The sequence below is a fragment of the Paramisgurnus dabryanus genome, chromosome 1, assembly GCF_030506205.2.
Source record: "Paramisgurnus dabryanus chromosome 1, PD_genome_1.1, whole genome shotgun sequence".
Lineage (NCBI taxonomy): Eukaryota > Metazoa > Chordata > Actinopteri > Cypriniformes > Cobitidae > Paramisgurnus > Paramisgurnus dabryanus.
Window position 1 is genome coordinate 61,868,135 of NC_133337.1, and position 17,731 is coordinate 61,885,865.

A 17,731-nucleotide genomic window follows, 5' to 3' on the forward strand; every position below is an offset into this window, starting at 1 on the left:
CCTTCTGTATGCTATATTGCACAATACTGAATGCTCAGGTAAATAGTAAGTAGTAAACAAACTGATCTGCGCGTCGATAGACTAACGTTATGCATAATGGCTCCTCTGCGCCGTGTAACACCGCCTCTGCTCCTGCTACGAGCCGCATGGCCAGATCTGCCTCGCATGCGCCCCGAGTGGAGAGAATTTGCACAGCTGGGACTATTGCCTTTACTGTCGCTGTGATTGTGATGAGGTGCACGGGACGGAGCACTGGAAGTCGGCCGCTCGCCCGACAGACTCCCAGGGCCCGCTCGGGAAGACGCAGCTCGCTCTACATTGCTTGCACGGTAAAAAGACTGGACGCGCATATTACCTCCAGCCTCATTCCCCACACCTGTAACAAGCCTGCTAACCCGATGAATTCTCCGACCCCGTGTAACATTCCCACCACTGACATTGGGCAAAGGATTCATCATGTGCTTAGTGTATAGCTACACTTTCACTTTGCCAGCTGCACGATTGCAAAGCAGGGGCGCGTCTGAATCGTGGTCACTAAATGAATCACCAGCATCTTCTGAAGGCAGATATTCCCCTTCAGAATCATATTCAGCGAATATAAGACCCAACACTTCATTGCAGGTAAGCTTTTTTGATGCCATTATATGATCATGTATTGAAAAAACTCGCTGAGGTTATCGCTCTGATAAAATGACCCACTTGCACACTAGCTATGCTGTTGCGCACTTCAATGCGCTCTTGCTCTAAGAGTTTGTATAAAAGCATGATGTTTTTCTGAGTCCGGTATAAAGTATGACATGTCTGCCATCTAGTGGAGGGGGCGGATGAACGAAATTTGACACCCTATGTGACAAAATCAGCAGTTACATTCAGTGACGCATCTTGTCGACAAAAGTCGACCGTGGCGCCTAGAGGGTTAAAACAGGTTCATACATCTCAGGGCTCCATGTTAATGTTCATTTAATGCAGGGGTGTCCAATACGACCAGTCGATCGCAAATGCAGTGCCGGTAGATCGCACATAAGTTAATAACTGTGTATGCTGCTCTACGCCTCCACACCCTTTACTTAAAACAAAGCGCCAAATTGGCATTATGGTCTTAGAAACAAGTCTTTTTGAGTTGCTGCGTATTTCTTCTCAAGTGTGTTTTTATCAATCTTATGCCTGCCTGCTGCAGCGGAGTCGTCTAACTTCCGAAATTTGGATGCCATTCTTGTATGTGCGCGCGACCGACCGACCGACCGAACGAGAGAGAGAGAGAGAGAGAGAGAGAGAGAGAGAGAGAGAGAGAGATAGGCATCTGATAATGTTGTCATTTTCTAGTTTATTTCATCAAAACCGCATCTCCGCTATTCCGCTATAAGGAGTACTCGGCATGTACTCAATGATTTTTTTTAACTCCTCAAAAAGAATGGAGTAATGGTGACAGCCCTAAATTCAACGTAGAAATAGTCCTCCTAACACACATTTAAAGTGTTATTAAAAAATGTAACAGTGTTTTGTTACAAAATGTTTTTTAGCAGGTAGTTATTTTCGGCTTTATCATTTTAACCCTTGTGTGGTGTTCATATTTCTGTTACTTAGACAATGTTTGTGGGTCTAGTGGACCCAGAGCATTATTAGTATCTTAAACCAATGCAGTCATACAAATTTATGTATTACTGTTTACAGATGATTACTTTAGCCTCATTGCAAGTAATATAGACAGAATTTATGGTTAACATTTGTCATTTACCACTGATATAGGACTATTTATAGATTAAAGTGCTATTCGTTTTGTGATAATATGAAATAAGAGAAGAAAATTCTATTCTCCCCCAGATGTTTATCTAAAATAAGTATTTTCATCACTTTTTTATCTCAAATAAGTTTTTCATCACTTTGATGTTTAATCCTTTGAACTTAGTTTGAAATTGTACACATTTGTGTCCGTCTACACAGCACAAGCCTCATCTGAAAAGATGCGGTATCATAACACATTATCCACACTGAACACATAACCTGTTCATGCCAGCCTACACAACACATAAGAAGCAGATTTTTACTGTGTAGCTGTGTTGCATATGCATTTCTTGCATTTTATAGACATATACTGTGTCTTCCTGTCCATCTTATGTCCACACACACTGCAGTACAATGTGTTGCTTTTGGCTACAACCTAAAATGATGAAAATGGTTGGATATGAAATTTTACTTTCCCTATTTCTCACTCTCTCTCACACACTCATACACACACAAACACACACACCATAGGTTTTGTGGTAACTTGTGGTTTTCCAAATAGTAATCAGTACACCAGTTTACCATGATTACTACACTTTTACTATAATACAACCATGGTTATTTTTTGTAAGGGATATAATGGTAAAATGTAGAATGGTTCCTGTTAGACAGAAGGTAAAGTGTTTGGGACATTGGGGGCAGACAAGTGTTCATGCTTGATATATAACATGTTGTATCCTTGCGCTGTTACAGCAAGTGCCGAAGGACAAAACTCTGACATGCATCCATCACATATGTACAAACATATTTACAAACACACTCATGCACTCACAGGAGTCACAGATAAGTGAAAAACAGAGTAAAGTTACATAGCATATTAAAATTTCACTCTCTTATTAGCTCCGGGTCCAGTGGACCCGAACACCACATATGTAATATAAATGTGTAGGGGGGTGTACAGTGTACAGTTATTATAAAGTTGTTTATTTTTATGTTCTTTATAGAAAATGAGCCAAGGCCAATGAATCTGAGGTTGAAACAATAATTAATTGCATAATTTTTCTTTTAGTAAACATTAAAAACGGGTCCCACAGACCCGAACACCACACAAGGGTTAAAAGTAGATTGCCACACAAAAAAGGCTGGACACCCCTCATTTAATGTTTATGCTTAAAAAAGTGCATATAGCTGCTAATTGTATTTGTTGTTTGCTGATTTTCAAAAATAAAACTTGTTAAAATGTTTTCAGTGTGTGTATCAGTTCTTTTTGAACATTTCCATCTCAATTTAAGAAAACCATGATAATATTGATAACCGTAATAACTTTGGTCACTATAATCATGATATGAAATTTGCTAACCGTCCCATCCCTAACATCGTTTAAAAGGCAAGTCAAAAACAAGTGAAAGAAATTTAACATAAAGAAAAATATATATTTTTTGTTATTTAAAGATCGCGTTAGTAATAAACAGGACGAAATTGCGGGTTTGCTTATCACAAACATGGATGCGCAGCAGCACAACAACGCTTTTAAATATGAAAAATTAAAGGATTAAAAATGTAAAAGATTATTATTGAGTATCTTGGACATAAATGAGGACCGACTATGAGATGTTACAAGGCGTAAAGAGCTGCTTCATTTGTAGCCTGGTAAGTAAATAAATGCTTTGCTTTAAACAAATGCATCTATTTTTAAATGTTTTTAAATTCTACCCCACAGATGTATTATGTGATGACTTTGTTCCTGTGGATATGGTAAAAGAGAATTTTTTTAAGAAATGCTTTAAAAAAAAAAAAAAAACCATGGCGCTTTCTGAGTGCTGAAACGGCTCTACGCAACTTGCTTTTAAAGAGGATGAGAGATGAGACTCTCATTGGTTTATTGCACGTTACGCCCAAAACACACTCATTACGAAAATAGGAACAACCCTTTTAGAACATGCGTTTTTATTTCAGCTTTTTGCTCAAAATTTTGTATTTTTGAAGAAACCATCCCATCTAAGAGGTTATAAAAAGAGAATAAATGAAGGATAGGATGAAAAGTTTTTTTTTTTTCGTTTTGTTTGGTTGTTTGTCTATAACTGTAACAGCTTTTTTATATTAATTTATTTTTCAATATAATGACTTTTTTTCTACCTCATTGATTGTCACTATTGCACAATTTGGCGCAAAGTCTGAATTGTAATGAACTGTCTGATTTACACCCCTAGGTTATAGTACGCAATTTTGGATCTTTAAAGTATGAAGATTTGACTTAAGCACGTCAGGTGACTTGTAAATGAAGAAAAAACTCTTTCCATTGCACTTCCAGTGCAAAATATTCCTTTTTTAATTTGCCTGAAAAACCACCTTATACGAGAGTCATAAGTTTTTACAAAAAGTTTGTGTATTTTGATCATGTAATTTGGGAGTTTTTATTCATAATTAAAATTTTTGCCATTTGAAAGGTTGCAGAAACACAACTAATGAGTGCTGTAAAGCAGCAGTACCCTAAGGATCTCTTATTCTTTCTGTGCTTTACTTTTTTTTTGTGAAACATACAGCATGAGCTTCAGTGAGTCATTTCCAGGCACACACGTCTTACAGGATCTGTGAAACTGATTGCAGTTTAAGACAGAAAGTTTGGGTCCCCACCTCCTCAATGTCATTGTCCAGGGCGATGATGATGAGCGGTGTGGAGAGATTAGCACTGCTGGAGATAGTGGTACCCGGCGGAGCAGACTCTGAGATGAAGCCACGATAAGAGGACACCTGAAAGTACGGAGCCTGATTGTTCTCATCAAGCACCTCGATGTGAAGATTGGCAAACGCTGGAAGAGGATGTCCATTGTCCTGCTCTGCCTACAGAAAGAAAATCACACAATGCTATTAGATGACTAACCCACCAGTAAAAATCTTAAACAAATATAGTGTAATACAAAATCCATAGCTTTTTTAAATTATGGCTTCTGCACAGATAGTAATGACAATAGATCTTCCTGTACGAACACACGAGGAATTAACACTGTCCACAGTCTTGCCCTTCCAAATTAAATACTGTGCAGACCACGGCTGATTAATTGAGGTCATTCACAATTGTCACACTCTGGCACATAACCAAATGCTTTGAGCGTCTGAAATTTTAGTGTAGTGAGTGCAATGTACACCTTACCAGTGGCGTTCTTAAATTTTTCAGCTATACAAAACGAATTCAAAGTTTAATTTTCGAACAGAGGTCTCTTCATTAAAATGTCAAGAATTGATTTGAGAATTTAAAAATCGCACAGTTCATGTCCCCTTTTAAACGCTGAAGTGTGCAATCTTTTGGCAATAAAATATTTTCACATAAAAGCCACTTTCAAGTCTGAAACATGTAAATAGCTGCAGCTCTGCAATGCTGTTAAAATATAAGTCTGTCTGAGCAGTCCGACCAGCTTGACATCCATCTGTAACATCTGCTCGATCATTGGTGTGGGTTAAGGGGCGGTACTGTCTGATTGACCCACCAATGGCAGATGGAGGAAGGGCTAAGGAAACTTGTTTCTAAAATATTTTTTTTTGAACCGTTAGAGCCATTAACTGAAATGTCTTTAATGAGCATAAAACCTTTTGATGTAAAGGAATGTTTGAAATAAATTTTTTTGGAAAAAAATATTTGTGCAAACATCATTTATTTTATTACAAAACTTGAAAACCTGCCTGAAAAATATCTCCACATATAGTTTTGATGTAAGCCAACCCTTTACTCAGTGAGAATCCAATGAATTTTCTATGGTCATGTAGCTCAATTGATTATTGAGCATTGCATTAGCAGCGCAAAAGGTCAGAGGTTCGATTCCCAATGAGCACACTTGCAAATGGGAAAATGTCTAGCTTGAATGCACTGTACGTTTCTTTGGATAAAAGCATCTGCCAAATGAATAAATGTAATTTTTTCCAACTCCTCTTCACACAGAGCTACTGTTTGGCTTCAGAAGACATGAAAGGCATTGCCCATATTGACTATTTTATGTCCGTTTCCTTCATTCCTGCATGGTTTCAAGGTACATCAAAGTTCTGCCTAAGACCTGTGGCCGGTTGCATAAACATAGCCGTGACCTTAAGAATGAGTCTGACTAACTAGCAATTAGTTAGGCTTATCAGTCTTATTATTTGGATTTAAATTAGACCAATCTACCTTTCTATGTAACATACTTAAAACAATTATGATCAGTCTTAAAGAAATAAATTCTTGACTAACTTTTATGACTAGTCTTAGATGTGTATGCAACCGGCCTGATTTTATGTTCCATAGAAGAAAACCACACTGGTTTGACATAAGGATGAGGACCGAATGTGACATTTTTGTCAATTGGATTTGAATATTTGCACACTGAAACTGTGGCTTGGTTTAGTACAAACACCATAAAACTCTCTGGCCAGTGAAGCATCATTCATGTAGCATGCATGAAGCTTCGCAGCAGTATCGCTCAATATCATCATCTTTTTGATCCTGAGAGGAGCAGCGGGGTTCAGCTTTCAGTTTCATCAACATAAAGCTGTGTCCACCTCCTGCCTCCCAGTGTTATTCACAATGCTCTGTACAGATCATCACCCTGTAACTCCCCAGTCCAACATTTCACAGCCATCTTCTGATCACTAGCACACTGGAATGAATTTTCTATTTTCACGCTAGCAGGATCTATCAAACGTGCGGAAAACTCATCGGTGACTGTTCTTGTTGTTTTTATGACAGGGGTTGAACAAAATTTAAAGTAAGAGAATCAGCTCAAGCACACAGGAGAGAAACTTTGATCACAAATTGTTGTTTGGTTGCATTCTAATAACTTGGGAGGGCTACCTTTAAAATGTATTCTGTTACAGTTACAAAAAAGTATTCAGTAACTTAATCCAAGTAATGTAATCTGTTTACTTTTGGATTCCTTTAAAGTCACATAAATAAGATTATTTTATTTTTACCTAGGGCTATCAACATTAACGCATTAATAACACATTAACGTAAATTTATTTGAACTACACTAATTTTATTAGCATGCAAAGCGCAATTTCTTGTTGGATAAATTGAGATGCAGCCTTAGGGGCGGATCACACAGAATGCGTTTATGGCAGGCGCCTTTTTTTATTTTTTTCTATGGGAAGTGAGTGTTATTTATAAGTTAAGAGTTGCTTGGAACAACTGGTGAAAGCCGGAGAAAACTGGAGAAAGTTCTCATTGAGTACTCATAAATTCTTTCCTTAATTCCGATTCTTTTAAAACTTTGCAGCTGAACTTCACAGGCATTCCCTTTTGAATTCTGAAAGGGTTATTATTACCTTGATGACCAGGTCAAAACGTTGCTGTTGTTCCCTGCTGACAGGTTGCAGGAGGCGGAGCTCGGCAGTGGTCCGATTCAATGAGAAATACTCCGTATATGACGCAGGTTTCCCTGAAAACAAAAGAAGTGAGAGAGCAAGACAATTGACTACCATTCAAAAGTTTGCCACTGAGAATTATAACTTGCAGGCACACCGTGACTGTGAAACATACTTTGTGTTCAAAGCTATACTTCAAAAAGTAAGGACAGGCAAAGGCACCAATGCACTTCCTTTATAAATAGCTGTGCACAATATTAAGTCTTTTGTCAACATTTAAAAGCACGAGGTTGTTGTCGTAGTTGACACAGCTGTGGTTTCCAGTATGTCCATAACATTTCCCACACCGAAGTATATCCTATTCTGGAGATGGACTTTAGTTCTTCGGTTCAGCTCAGAAGCAGCGGGGTTCCCTGAGCTCGCCGCTCTGTTTGCAGGCTTCATCTAGGAGCTCGGTGGGTGGCCGCACATCGCCTAGAGCCGAAATGCGCTTGACTCCGGCTGAACTCTGCTCTGCCTTCCTTAAAAAGCTCTGTTTCCACCCAAGCGAGGAGCTGTATGCCAGCAGTGACTGAATATAGACAACAAAGATCCTGACGGACACCTACCGATGAGAATGGAGTACAGGATACCCGGGCGGTCCGATGGAGGCTGAATATTTCTGTCTTGATCCACCGCATTGATAGGAGGAGTCACATTGACTGGGTTCACTCGACTCTGGATGCAGAAACACAGAGAGAGGCTTGGTTCAATATTTTAAAAGAAAATAACAGACATTTTTGTCCTATTCACGGGTTCGCATTAACATGTAATCAAATATGAAATAAAGCATATTTGGCGTGCTGTCAAGAGGAGGGTTCTGAGCTTGGATTTGAAATATAAGCCCGAAAACTGTCTTTGGACAGGTGAGGGGTGGCTATACATAGTATACTGTTTGAATTACATGACTAGTTAAAAAATTATTAAACACTCCTAAAACAAGATAAATTTAGGATGCAAAATGGCTTACGACATTGTTTCCACTTAAAAAGTACCAACAAAAAAGTTACTTTTAATGTTATCATCTCATGTAATAGAAAATCTGAATTTATTTGAATCTATATCATGGATCTCCAACCAGGTTCCTGGAGGGCACCTCTAAAATATCCAGGACAGGTGCCCTCCAGGAACAACGTTGAAGACCCATGAAGTATATTAAACAAATGCAATTTTAAGAGTCTTCCAACATTCAGGACATATCAACATACATCAACATATATTTAACACATGCAGCAAAATAGGTGAACAGGTAACAAAGTATAACTGTGCATTCTTAAAAATTAAGTTTACATTTCGTAATTGTCACATAATGACACATTTTTAAGTCTGACTTAGCAAACAAGTCCACAGTGTAGTTGTTTCATTCTTAGTTTCCATCACTGCATGTGAGTTTGGTGAAACACCATCATCACTTTGTCATGACCTGATCTCTCTTTTTCTTGTCTTATCCGAGTTTGAGAGATTAGGTGGTGACAGTACGTGTCTGCCCTGAGAGAGTTGTGTGACATGCCCTTCCGCGGTCCACGTTTCTCTCAAGGTTCGTGAATTGTTTCCCGATCCCTTATGTTTGATTAGCTTCAGGTGTTTGTTGTTTAGAAATCCCTATTTAATGTCCTTCTGTCCTGTCCTCCGTGCGTTGGTATTATTCTCTGTTCCTTGCTATAGTTCCTAGTGTTTATTCCTGTTCCTAGTCTTATGTAAGTTTCTGTAGTTTAGTGTTTCCAGTGTTTATGTTAATCCGTTTAGTTCTTGTGTCTGTCATTGTAATGTTTTACCCCCTCGTGGGTGCTTTGGTTTTATATATTAAATTATTCTTTATTTAAGTCTGCGTTTGGGTTTTCCTGTCTTTCCCGTGTACCGTGTCGTGACACACTTTGACTCATTTAAAGGTGCCATAGAATGTAAAACTGTATTTACCTAGGCATCGATAAATAATAAGAGATCTGTACATGGTAATGACATATTGTGAGCTTTAAACACGATTGTTTCTTCCTTCTTATGTAAACCTTAAGACCGCTGGAAACTAACATAACACCAACTGTGACATTACAGTCGAGATGTGCGCACCAACATAAAATTACACATTAAATTAATTACAATGTTGTTACAATGCAAAAAACAAAGTTGTGACTGGCTGCTGAGTTAGCCCTATATGCTAGTTCAGTGGTTCTCAAACTTTTTTCGTGTGCGGCCCCCCTTGTGTACGGTGCATTCCTTCGCGGCCCCCCCAAAGAAAATTTCTGACAAAAACTGCTCTAAAATGTAACATTTTAATTAAAATTTTTAAAAATGTCATAAAACTGGGGTCCCCCTGGCACCATCTCGCGGCCCCCCTATTGGGCCCCGGACCCCAGTTTGAGAACCACTGTGCTAGTTAAGGCTAACGTTTAGGCTAAAGTTCTACTATTGACATTACAGTTAAGTTTTGCAGGTCCATACTGAAAAAAAACACAAACATCCATTAACTCTTTCCCCGCCAGAGTTTAAAAAAAAAGTTGCCAGCCAGCGCCAGCATTTTCACAAAAGTTAAATGCCTTCCAGAAAATGTTATTTTTTTAAACAAACAATATATCAAATGAAAGAACAGACCCTCTGCTTTAAAAAAAAAAAAAAAAAATGTTTCATCCTACCTTCATTAGTTTTTTTATCACCTCTCAAATATGGGTAGGTTTCTTCAAAAACACCCAATTTTGAGCAAAAAACTGAGATAATTCCATTTTTGTGAAGGACTTTTGATAGAGATCAGATGCAGAGCAATCTTTAAAACATACACAGAGTTTTTTCTCTTTTATGTGAGGTGCTACTTCCGGCTTGTATAAGTTGCGGATAATAGCGTTATAGAGAGTATAATAGAGAGTTATATCGTCAATGGAGGCGAAAGAGTTAACAATCTCCAAACTATTGATTATTTGTTAAATTCTGTATTCTTCATCTGATACAGGCTCAAAAAGGGACGCCTACTTCCCTACTATATAGTAGACAAAAAGCAGTAGCCGAGGCAGTATGGCATAGTATTCCAAAAATAGGCCAAAGGACCTGGCTGACCTACTACTTCAACATTATTATTCATGACCCTTTCAAATAAGGTAATAATAGATCATTTTCATCTAAAGGCAAGTCCAACACTGTAAAAAATTGCTGTAAAAAAACGGGGAATTTTGGACAGTAATTTACCGTTTCTCATAAATACAGTTGAATACTGTAAATAAACATTAATATGACAAACAAAATAATAACAGCAAGCTCCTGTTCAGTCTTACGGGATAATACAGTATTTTTTGGTTTGGTCAGGCATGTCAGACATGTGACGAACTCATCTGCAACCATGAGTAAAAACTGATTTAACTACACTGTTTTTCTGCATTTTATTATACGAGAAGGAAGCAGAATTAAAGACTGTCTATCCATTTTCACTCCGATTGTGACCCTACCAGCACTGAGACGGACGACGAATTCACTTGTTTTTTACTCCTCGCCTGTATATCAAGGTAAGCACAAACTGAACAGAGTCTGTGTTTCTAAGTGAAATAATTGACAAAATGTTATATATATTTGCTTATTTTTGAAATATTTCTAAAAACGATTTATTTGATTGTGACATATTTAGGGCAGATTGTTAAACGAATTGGCAACTAGCTATATAGGTTAAATACAAATAAAGATGCTAATGTTAATTTGCAATCTAATCAAATGTCTGACTGATGTGCGATTATCTATTGATATTTTTTTTAAATCTACATGAGGGATTGGGCTCTGTTTCACCATTTGTTTGTATCTTTTTTCAATGTGTGCACTTTTAATCTTTGTACAGCGCCTCGTGAATGTGTTAGCATTTAGCCTAGTCCCATTCATTCCTATGGCTCCAAACAGGGATGAATTTAGAAGCCACCAAACACTTCCATGTTTTCCCTATTTAAAGACTGTTACATGAGTAGTTACACAAAAAAGTATGGTGGCACAAAATAATACCTTTGTTTGGAGCCATTAGAATGATTGGGGTTAGGCTAAATGCTAACACATTCACGAGGCACTGTACAAAGATGAAGTGCATGCATTGAAAAAAGATAGGGCTGTATTAATTTGTCTAAGTTGAGGTAAGAACATAGTAAAATATTGAAAATGGCTAGTCCAAGGCCGATACTGCTGGGTAAGTGTAACACTAAGGTATGGAGTATAGAACACTAAAACAGTAGGCCTATAGAAAAGTCTTTCAGTCTGTCTAAAAAATCTCTTTCTGAAATTAATATCATTAGCTTTTCTAAGTAATGGATTTGCAGCTGTATAATATCTGATAGTTTTTTGGGACATTAACTATAATTGTTGTCTGCATCAGTTGCTGGTGATGAAGTCACATTTGGAGGTTGGATGATCAGCAGTGAAAACAACATCATCTGTGAAGGAAAGATGAAGCTGCGAGGACACTGGAGTTTGTTCAAAGGTAAATCCTCTAGCTGTTCAAGAATGTCACATTGCGTTAAATTAGTGTCTCTTACTTTTTTGTAAATTGACTTTAATTGCATTAGGTCTTTTAAATAGTGAGTCGAAGTTTAAGATAGCATGTGCATATAGACATAACACTGGGTTTAGGCCAAATTTGTTATCATGCTACATGTTTTTGAATAAAGTCTCTTTCTCTCAGAATGGCAACAACCAGAATATTTATACTGTGAATGCAGTTGGTTTTATCTGTCTTCATTGCAATTAATCTTTACTTCTCTCATTGTACTTTGTAGATGCTTAATTGGTGTGAACCCTAAGAGGTGAACAAAAGCCAGGCAGGTGAAGGTGTCCGAGAAGACAGGAAAGCTTGTCCAGAAAAACGCAGCAACTGTTAATCCCCATGTGACCACCCTCATCAAAAACTTCATGGACTTTGAGTGGCTTTCACATTGTATTCTGCAGTGTTGTGATATTTATGTGACATCACAGCATTATGTTTTATTCAGCCCAGTCTCATTAGTGAGGCAGAAACTGACATTTAAGAATGCACTGAATTTTGTTATATTTAATAAAAACAGTGTTTTATCATCATCTTTTGTTTGAGAATTTTTTTGTAAGCAATTTTAAGTGTTTATTTTAAAATTACATTTTAACAATGCTAGAAAAATCACATTCTACAGTATAAATAACAGCAGGAACCCTAAAATAACAGTATAATGCATCCAAACATCTGACAGTATTATACTGTGCAGCTCCCTTTTTTTACAGTACTGTCTCGTAATATTTGTACAGTAAAAAACTGTTGTTGTAAATTACAGTAGGTAATCTGTAAAATTACAACTATATGCTGGCAAATCTAGCTGCCAGTATATTACTGTAATTTAACAGTGAAATTTTTTACAGTGAAGGGTTGTAAATGGACATGTAAAACCATCTCTGGATGATTTTTGCACTTAATACAGCTACAAATCTTCTATGTAGATATCAGAGAACAATTTGAAATATTATTTCAATGCATTCTTTGGCACCTTTAACATACACACCGATTCAAAGAAAAGCAGACGGCCAAGAAACAACACAAGCAATCGCATGTGAACGACTGCATTCACGTTCCCACCCACTGCTGCAATCGACTGCACTTCTGTCTGCAGAAATCAAGGCCATGTTTCTGCTCTGTCGTTTACGAGCTTTAAAGATGCAGTTTACCCAGAATAAGCGTTGCTCTAAGATCCAACAAAGAGCAGGAATAACAAGTCTACAGCACCCTGTTCCTGTTCAGAGCATTTGTCCAATTGTGTTGTGACAGACAGAGGTCTTTGTGCTTTAGACAAGCTTATAAAGTCTTACTTATATTTTACATATGATGCAACATTAATCTGTGCATTTTTGATGTTTATAGCATCAGTTCTCATTTATTATAAATGCATGAAGAGCATTATTCAATCATTCACCTTTAGTGTTTCAGTTATTAAGACTATTACAGTAAATAATGATTTTACATTGATTACATACAGTTGTGATAAAAGTTTATCATGCAGAATCTGATAATTTCGAAAATTAGGTTTATAATTTAGTCCTGCCCTAAACAAGTTATTTCACATGGGAAATGTTTACAGAAAGTTAAGAAGTTACAAGGTTTATTCAGATTTCAAACATTAAAATATGTATAATAAATATTTTTCTTATAGCAAAAAGAGGAATGAATAGATGATGTAAATAAATCAGTGCAGATGATGCAACCATACAGCATGAAGCACCAGAAATAAACACCAAATAAACCTCCAGATCAGATCAGAGATGACAACCAATGAAACACAACCTTACCTTACCTCACTGCAAACAGGCACGCACGCACGCACATACACACACACGCTCCTACAGGACTTAATAAGCAGAAATCGGTGTTAGGGTTAAAGATTTATTTCTCCTGGTTGGCCTGTAATTCCCAGCCTCTGTAATTATAATACCTGTGACGGCAGTAAATCACAGTCTCGTGTGGTCTTTACTGTGAACATTACCCATAATACTCCTCCAGTCATCCATTATATACACAGATGCTACATTTTTACAGTCATGTGAGAAATGTATTCATAGGGAAATGACTTATTTTACGTAATATGTTTGATGATATTCCTAAAGTGAATCATTACAAACTAAAGTAGCTCACTGCTTTTTTAAGGTGATCTTGAAAAGCGCCTAGGGTTTAATGCAGAGTGTTTTAAAACTCATCTAATTTTTCAGGTGTGTTTAGATATCATAAGATCGTACAACAGAAGCTTTCAGACCGCATGAGAACCCTATATTAGTATTCTTGCATTTTTTATTTAGATTTTCTAGACAGGAAACTAAATTCAGCTTTCTTTAATTACTCATAATAGTGTTTAGTTATGCATTATCGCTTTCAAGAGTTCTCACTGAAGTTTCCGGTCTTTAGCCATGTCCAAACCAGTACTGAGCAGTTTAATCACAATAAACTCCATACTGCTAAGCAATGTGATAATTACAGACAGTTAAAAACATTGAAAGTTTAATAAACAATTATGTACTGAAATCAAGCACCCATGAGATATCACGGTGAGAAGTAATACATTAAAATGTCCTTTCGCAGTTGCGGCCAGATAGGACAGAAATGAAGATATACATGGAAAAGAGAGCTCACTGCTGATAGCTTTATCAGGGGTTAATGTGAACGCTTGAGATGAGATGAGCTCGGTTCATGCAGTATTTCTGAACTTGACCTTTCAGAGCAGTAATTAATGAAGATTGTGACTCATTACTGCTGTTTTATTAACCTCCCACCACAAACTCCCGACTGCTGCAGAAAACGCTTTGCTGCCCTTTGGATGAGACTCAGGAGAGTAACATACATCTATATTACCCCACTTTAAGGTTTTATTAACACACGTTGGGTAAATGTTTCAAAAGATGTCATCTTGTCCCCACTTACTTTGTTAACTTTTAACACCAACAGGCATTTGAATAACAATCTTTCAATTTTGAAGTTTATGAATTTGGAAAATTAACCTGGTTGCCAATCCTGAACCTATAGCGGTTTCCCGGACAGGGTTTAGATTAATCCAGGATTAGACCTTAGTTATATTATTTAAGTACAAACCTTGAGACAAAACAATAGCACTGATATATATGTTAAGGTATATACGTGCAAGGTATTTTTAAATTAAAGGATTATTCCCTTTCATAAAAATACTAATAATTTACTAACCCCTATGTCATCCAAGATGTTTATTTTTTTCTTTATTCGAAAAGGAATTACGTTTTTTTATGAAAACATTCAAGGGTTTTTCTCCATATAGTCGACTTTAGTGAACCTCAACAGTTTGCAGTTTCAATGCAGCTTCAAAGGGCTTTAAATGATCCCAGGAGGCATAAGGGTCTTATAGCCAAAAAAACTTCTCGTCTTGCACCGGCCGTGTGACGCGCCAGCGTGACCTTACATCAGGCCCGGTACTAGGCTTGCTGGACTGGGGGGGCAGTCAGGATTTTTGGGTGGGCAGCCATTCCTCGACTAAAATGATTCATACACTAAAATTATGGATGTTTCAATCCAATATTATTTTGCATAGGCTATGTCTTAAAAAAAAGGCCATTTATATGTCCTTTTGCACGTTCAAATTTTAAAATTAGATCCGATTAGATTTACAATGATTTATAATGTTATAATGATTACACTTAATGTAGTTTTACACATTAAGTCAGTTAATGAAATCAGGCAAGCAGGTGATATTAATGCAAAGCTGTACAAATAGCTATATTTTAATAATGTTTACACTGCATTTAATCTATTATTTCACTTATAGATAAATTAAAGCCATTCTTATAACTACTCAACATATGCCTTTCTTCTAATAAACACTTAGGTGTTAGGCACTTTATTTCCACTTCTCAAACATTTGCTTCTTTTAAAATAATAATAAATTTTCAATGTGATATGTGATAAGCTATATTTTCATAAATTCCTGAACCTATCATGCTGCTGCACCAACAACCTCAAATATTACAAGAAAGCACAACGCTTTAAATAATCTATATTGAAACATCATGAAAGCAATTTGACATGCATGACAAATTCGTCAAAGGTTATCCTGTTTGCCTATAACAGCACCAGACAAAAGCACAAGCCCTAAAATACTGTAAGTGGGATTTGCAACGAGACCAAAGATAAATCACACTGCTTTGTACATAACACAGCAAATTAGATATTATAATACAACGCAACATTATAAAATACAACGTTTTACCTTACGATGACCTTGAGGAGTGAAAGCTCCTCCTGAACTTAAATGTCTGTAGATTTTTGTGTGTGAAGTTTTTTCTCAAACGCGAGCTGAATGAGATGATGACTATGAAAAAAACGCTAAAATTTGATTGTAAAACTGCACGCAATGCTCAGCTGTTACAATGCTGTATATTTACTGTATAACCATCTTATATCAATTATATCTTCTATATAGTATGCCACAACCAAACTGAATATTCTAATTTTAATAAACAGAACTACGTCTAAAACAAACACATGAAATGCTGCTGGAGACTCGCCATTGGCTGTTGTATTTGAATGAATAAGTAATGAGCTGTGTCTAAGAAAGGATAAGGGGCTATTTTGGGCATGTTTTACTATAAAAAAAGTTTCAATTTAATATGTGTTGTGTCATTACGTTTATGTAATACTAAATTGCATCGTTTCTGATATATATTTTAAAGATGCGGTTTTTTTTAGTCACCGTCATAGAGAACAGTTGTACTTTTCATGTGAGTTAAATACTGCTGAAGAAAGCTTTAATGCTTGAATGAGCTAATCAGACAATAGTGGGCGGGAGCTGTAATCACTAGCTTTGCCAATAGAAGACGTCTTATGTATAAAGAGACTCCGTTATTTTATGGTTGGCTGAATATTTTTGGGGGGGCAGAAGGAAAATCTGGGGGGGCAATGCCCCCCCAGCCCCCCTGTAGACCCGGCCCTGCCTTACATATTACATAATCGAGATGCACCGAAAGGAAAATTCTTGGCCGAAGCTGAATAAAATGAAAAACTCAGCCGAAGGCCTAATACCGAACATTTTTTTTTTCATTTTCCTAATTATTTTGGCAATTTTCAAATTTGACAGATGATGAACAAAAAAAAAACGCTCAACAAGGAAAAAACGCTCAACAAGCTTATTGTTAATAAACGTTTTATTTCTCGTTAAATATAAGCGTATTTGTCATTGTAGGACTTTACTGGTTCTACACTGTAAAAACTACTTTTCTGCCTTAAAATTTTTTGTTGAATCAACTTGGATTTATAAGTCATTTCAACTTACTATTATTTATCTTGACTAGAGATGAGTTGTTATAACTACAGGTGAGTTGTTATAACTTATAAAATTAAGTTGACTTTTCTCAACTATATTTTAAAAGTTGTGACAACTCATTTCTGTTGACATGACTTGTAAATCTGAGTTGATTTAACAAAAAAATTTAAGGCAGCAAAGTATTTTTTACAGTGAAGTTTTTATTACATACTGCTGACGCTCTTCGTTGTTCTATGACATGAGATGAAGAGCTTAAGTCTCTCGTTCTCTGTACTTTTGCATTCAGCAGACAAATACCCAGGATCGCCAACGTGATATGCTGCATGGTGTTCAAGATGTCTTGATGTGAAATGATAAATGAAACTTGTAGTGCTGTATGTTTTCGTGTCTTTCTCAGACACTTTTAAACTGTAAACTGTTGAGGTTCACTAAAGTCCACTATATAGAGAAAAATCCTAATTTCACCTAATTTCTTTTCGACTGAAGAAAGAAAGACTGACGCATTGGCTCATCTGTGTAAAAAAATCAACATTCAGGAATAAACTGAACTTAGGTGAAGTCTGTGAACCAAAAGCACCTCTAAATGCAAATATTCATGGTTTTTACAGTTTTTTCCAAATGTTTCCCTTTTTCCACTGGTTAGTCAAACATACAGTCTCTCGAACACTGCCATATGGTTGGTAGAGATACTATACAGCCACAATGCTTCTATATACTTTCTGAAGCAAAGGAACCTGCAAATGGTTTTTAATTTTCTCTGTGAAATAAGAAGTATAAAGTGGTGTTTAGATCAGGGGTCTCCAACCTTTTTGTTAGCAAGGGCTACCACAATGGATAAAACATAAAAATCTGGAGGGCTTCTTATTATATAGTCAACTCAAACATTT

The 17,731-nt window shown here is 36.7% G+C and overlaps 1 protein-coding gene and 1 long non-coding RNA gene across 3 annotated transcripts in view; one reads left to right on the top strand and one right to left on the bottom strand.

The window, feature by feature from the left end:
* pcdh15b (protocadherin-related 15b) overlaps window positions 1-17,731 on the bottom strand; it is a 409,107-nt gene that overhangs the window by 261,916 nt on the left and 129,460 nt on the right. For both annotated transcript variants that reach the window (XM_073815853.1, XM_065242769.2), the window contains exons 10-12: window positions 7,662-7,770; window positions 7,015-7,127; window positions 4,357-4,563 (exon numbers count right to left, since the gene is read on the bottom strand). In XM_073815853.1, coding sequence (XP_073671954.1) covers window positions 4,357-4,563; window positions 7,015-7,127; window positions 7,662-7,770 — 429 coding nt within the window. The remainder of the gene's footprint in view (window positions 1-4,356; window positions 4,564-7,014; window positions 7,128-7,661; window positions 7,771-17,731) is intronic.
* On the top strand, window positions 10,449-12,427 carry LOC135720648 (uncharacterized). Its single transcript, XR_010521329.2, has 3 exons — window positions 10,449-10,580; window positions 11,426-11,530; window positions 11,826-12,427. It is a non-coding gene; the product is annotated as an uncharacterized lncRNA (long non-coding RNA).